This window comes from Opisthorchis viverrini, assembly GCF_000715545.1.
Source record: "Opisthorchis viverrini unplaced genomic scaffold opera_v5_79, whole genome shotgun sequence".
NCBI classification, from domain to species: domain Eukaryota; kingdom Metazoa; phylum Platyhelminthes; class Trematoda; order Opisthorchiida; family Opisthorchiidae; genus Opisthorchis; species Opisthorchis viverrini.
In genome coordinates this window covers 1120766-1125607 of record NW_008751737.1, presented here as the reverse complement: position 1 = coordinate 1125607, position 4842 = coordinate 1120766, and the positions used below count along the sequence as shown (strand labels likewise).

General features: G+C 46.2%; 1 protein-coding gene across 1 annotated transcript in view; it reads left to right on the top strand.

Moving 5' to 3' along the window:
- Nucleotides 1-4632: 4632 nt before the first annotated feature.
- The window catches only part of T265_04745 (hypothetical protein), a gene marked incomplete at both ends in the record, with an annotated part of 15964 nt that continues 15754 nt past the window's right edge, over nucleotides 4633-4842 (top strand). Inside the window, one exon of the mRNA XM_009169558.1 lies at nucleotides 4633-4702. Coding sequence (XP_009167822.1) covers nucleotides 4633-4702 — 70 coding nt within the window. The remainder of the gene's footprint in view (nucleotides 4703-4842) is intronic.

Genomic DNA, 4842 nt, shown 5'->3' with positions numbered 1-4842 from the left:
AACTCCAATTAATTTTACGGCAACAACAGAAGCAGTTCGAAGAAGCTCAAATGAGGCTTATTGAATCTCTGATGCGTAGTATGTCGGTGAATGCGACAAAAACGTTTGAGCCTCAGTCTTCTTCCGCAGATGCTGCTGCCAGCTCGATTACTGAATTCAATTTCGATGCTGAATCTGGACAAACTTTCGAAAGTTGGTTCAAAAAATATGAAGACATGTTTCAAACCGACTTTTCTCAATTTGATGACGCATGGAAATTTCGACTGTTGTTGCGGAAACTGGGGACAGCTGAACACGATCGGTTCACAAATTTAATACGCCCCTAACACCCTCGTGACCTTGGGTTCGCAGATGCTGTCAAAATTCTGGCCCAAATATTCGGTGAGCAAATTTCCTTGTTCAATATTCGTTATCAGTGTCTCAAGATTACCAAAAGGGATACTGAGGAGTTCATCACGTATGCCGGTGTGGTCAACAGAGAATGCGAGCGCTTTCAGCTCAGCTCCATGACTGAGGATCAATTCAAGTGTCTCATCTTTGTGGCTGGTCTTCAATCACCACACGATGCGGATATTCGGACACGGCTACTGTATCGAATTGAACAGGATCCAGAGTTGACGCTTGAGAAACTTACCACCAAATACCAGCATCTTACCAATCTCAAGGCTGATGCTGCAATGATTGGACGTTCCAAATTCTCTCAGCCCGATATGGTGTGCAAAGTAACGTCGGCGTGTTTCTGCCTGTTCGTTCTGACTGAATTTGTGTATAGACACTGAAGGTCAACTGGCGGGTAACAATGGTTTGTTTTTCTGATTTTTGTTGACCCTCTCTCTTTGGTTATTGGGTTGGCCTGTGCTGCTGAGGAACACACACAAGAAACTTCTTCCGACAAAAGTCCGTGCGATGCATATTACCAAGGAATATCAGTAGTTATAGAAAAGTTATACGGTAAACTACATTTCTGCTGATTCGCATGGAACAACCAGCAGTTAGCAGCAGTCTGCAATAATGCTGACTTTAGGCATAGTTTTTTCCTCGTGCTGGCCTCCTTGATCAGTCCATGTTATTCAGTCGCTTGGAAATGATGAGGAAATCATCTTTCCTCGGGAATTTCGTCCCCCAAACTTTTCCGAAACCATAAGTCAATGATTTAGCGTCCAACATCCGGTCGCCGGACTGGCGAATTCCCGACGGCTTCAGAAATGCAACAGATTTGGCAACAGCTATTATACGTTGGAAGCTCACATGGTAGTCAAAACCAAAGTGACACACTACTTGTGCGGATCGTTGCGAGTTCTTGAAAGATGATGTCTCAAATTATGGGGGTGCTTCTTTCTTCAAGACGCCAATTTTCTAGAACGTCTCTTCAACAACCCTACTTGCAGTTCGAATTTTTGCCTGATGAGGCCGATTCACCTGTGTGCGACAGTCGCGAGAAATAAACTGTTCTAAGAAGGCTTTTGAACACTGTCCAATTATTAATTTGCTTCAAAACAGTTGATAACACTTTGTATGTAGCCGAGCCTAACCTGTTCAGCAACCCAACCGAAGTTGAAATCAGCACACATTCGGTAATCCCATAAAGGTACACCGATTTTGTCGCACGTGTGACTAAATGGGTTGGGCGATTAGTGCTCGTTTCGGACAATCGCTCCCCCTTCCGTTCCGTTTCGCATACACTCGTGCTAATCCAGGTGGGACTGTCGCAACCCCATTTGGTACAGTGCATACACCGTGTCGCCGAAACAATCAAGCAACCGAGTGTCCAGAATTCGGAGTACCGTTGGGCTGGTAGGGGTGAGACGCCAAGGGTGAACAGTACTCTTTTCCATTCAGATTAGCTTGAGCCAAGGAAGGGGAACCGGAAGAAAAACGCCACAACAGTCACACACAGACCAGCCAGTGATTCAGATATATGGGGAATGCTCTTCACCGTGGACACAGGGGCGATTATGGCAAACACGAGGCACACCTAAGATCATCAGCACAGCCGCGTCATGTAAACCAACTTCAGGCAACAGACTGCGGCTCGGTGAGGTGTTCACGTGTCATAGGACGCCGGACAGCCATGATATGCCTCCCAAGTGGAGGGTACCAGACCCCAGATCGGCATGCACACAGCCTCAGCGACGAATCGAAATGCGACAGAACTTCCATGAGTCGTCACAGTAGAGTTCAAAGCAGCAGTCCGTTGAACAGCCTTCTCAAGGGGGAGGTGTTCGGGGGCCAGCCGTCCCTAATAACCGAACAGCATATCACTTGGACGGATGTGTTACGTGCACGACACGGGCCGAACGTAGGCACGCCCTGATTGGTCAGAATGCCAGCCAATTCGGGTCGAGGATCCTTGACTGGATGCTTCTCGCCCTCTCACGGACATTGTGGCACGACCGTGTGGAACACTCTGTAAGTACCCCATAAATACAGATGTAATGATTCTCCTTTTCTCTCCATAAAGGGTTGTCTAGAGCTACCGTACCTTTTGATATAGCATAGTGAGCGGAGCAGGAAGCCAAGGGACCGATACAGAGTTGCACGACCGTTCAGAAAGTTATAACAGCTAGCTTCTGGTAACCGTGGAGCACGGTCGCCCTTGTTTTATGTCAAGCGACACTTGTTCATGAAGATGCAGTCTCCGGCTGATAAGCAGTGACCTCCCAGGAATACCGTGCAGTGGAAGAGTTTTCCTGCCATTCTGTTGATGTGGTTATATCTAAGGGCGTAAGGTGGGCTGAATCAGTGGTCCATATCACCGATAGTTTCCGTGATGGCCAAGGAAGTTCTGGGCACCAGATAGGGCAAGGTCTAACCGGGCGTCTAACATGTGATGTGGAGTGTTTGGAAGTAGCGAGTAACAATGGGGCACAAGGGACGAAATACTGCGAAGTGAATGGTGATGGTAGGTGTGCAGTGTGGTTGTAAAGGCTTTTGACAGTCCGCTTTGGAACAAGTACACCAGTGGAAGCAGGCGATCAGCTGAGGATTTTATGATTGAAGAGGTCAAGTTGTTCGGTCAATTGGGGACTGATGTCAGTTGGAGCGGTTTGTGTCAGAGGGGTAACTCGACGACGCAACCACGTATCGCCGCTTGGAACGTGATGAAAGCAAGCAACTGGCGAACTAAATCAATATGAACTGAAAGAAACTCCAAGATCTCCATAAGATTACACAAGAAGAACATTGAAGAGGGAGAGCTCGCGATTCCGCCACTCCCCGCTTCTACGTACTACCAAAGGTACACAAAGAAACAAATACACCTTCGACCAATAGTATGACTCCCGGAAACGGCGATTTTTTACAATCTTTCGAACAAACTATGGAAGGAATTTTAACATCTCATTGGTGGGTCTATACACTCAGTCAACGATGCGGGACAATTTTTGGAGAGGCTGAAAAACGTAAACTTCGATCAGGATGAAATAATGGTCTTGCTTGATGTGAGCTCGTTGTTCATGTCAGTAGATCACCATTTTGCCAAGACAACTGTGGCTGAATGGTTGGATAACGGCGGCATGCCAAATGGATCGCTGGAGAACGAGGACCTCTGCCAATCACTCGACTTATGCTTGATCACAAATTTCGAGATCAACGAGGAATACTAGGAACAGCTACGAAAGAGCCGCACTGGTTTGGTTATTTCGGGGTTTATTGCAGAAATTACGACGAAAAATCTGGAACAAATTATATTGCCAGATATAAATCCCAAAGTATGGATACGTTACGTGGATGACACTTTTGTGATCATCAAAATAACGAACTGCAACGAGTGAGCCAATTGCTAAATAACGTTTCGGACGACTCCAAGTTTACATTCGAAGAACAGAACAACAGAAAACTGGCATTTCCGAACGTCCCTATCACAGACCACCCAACGGACAGCTACAAACTGAGGTCTATAGAAAGGCGACGCACACGGAACAAATTCTGAGCTACCACAGCAACCATCCAAATTGTCACAAACAAAGCTCAATTAGGATACTTTCAAAACGGATTGAAACACATAGCAGCACAACGAAATACGAGAATAAAGAAGAAAACACCTGTACAAATTGTTCCAGAGAAATCGATACCAAAGAAACTTCATTTAGAGATCACTCAGAAAGCTAAACACGAATAATACAACGACACAAAATGGAAGCAAGCGAGTCACACACCTCAGCGACACCACCGAAATGACCGCCAGGCTCTTACGATAGCACAATATGACGGTGGCCTACAAACCGGCGAACGCTTTGAGGAGGACTCTATCGAATCTAAAAGAAAAATTAGATCCAGTGATGAGGAACATCCTTTGCAAGGACTGCGACAAACGATATATAGGGCAAGCAGGAAAGAAACTCTCCACCAGAATACATGAACATAAACTTGCTGCAAAAAGACACTATCAATTTTCTCTCACCTATCTCTCCATCAGGAAGGACACGAGTTTGACTAAAGCGGCGTTCGCAAATTGACACAAGTGAGAGCAAAGAAAGAACGCGAACGTACGGAAGCGTGGTACTCCACCGAAGATGCTATCAACAAGCGTATTGAAATTGACCCGATTTATGAACCGCTAAGAGCAAGAGAACGCAAGGACCATGTAACTCCGGACCAAGCAAGCAACCAGACGACAAGCCCGTAAAAGAAATGGTGGACCTGATGAAAACGGACGCGTCACTTGGTGTTGATTCCGCCTGCGAATCAACGGTGACCAGCGGTAACTTTCCTTGTTTTTTTGACTACTCATGAGTAACGTGACTCGGATCTGTTCATTATGACGCCGTTTCGTTTCTTTGCTCGTTTTCTCCCTGTTTCGTCCCGGCTTAGGGTCTGTTTATGCCTCAGTAACTGATGTCA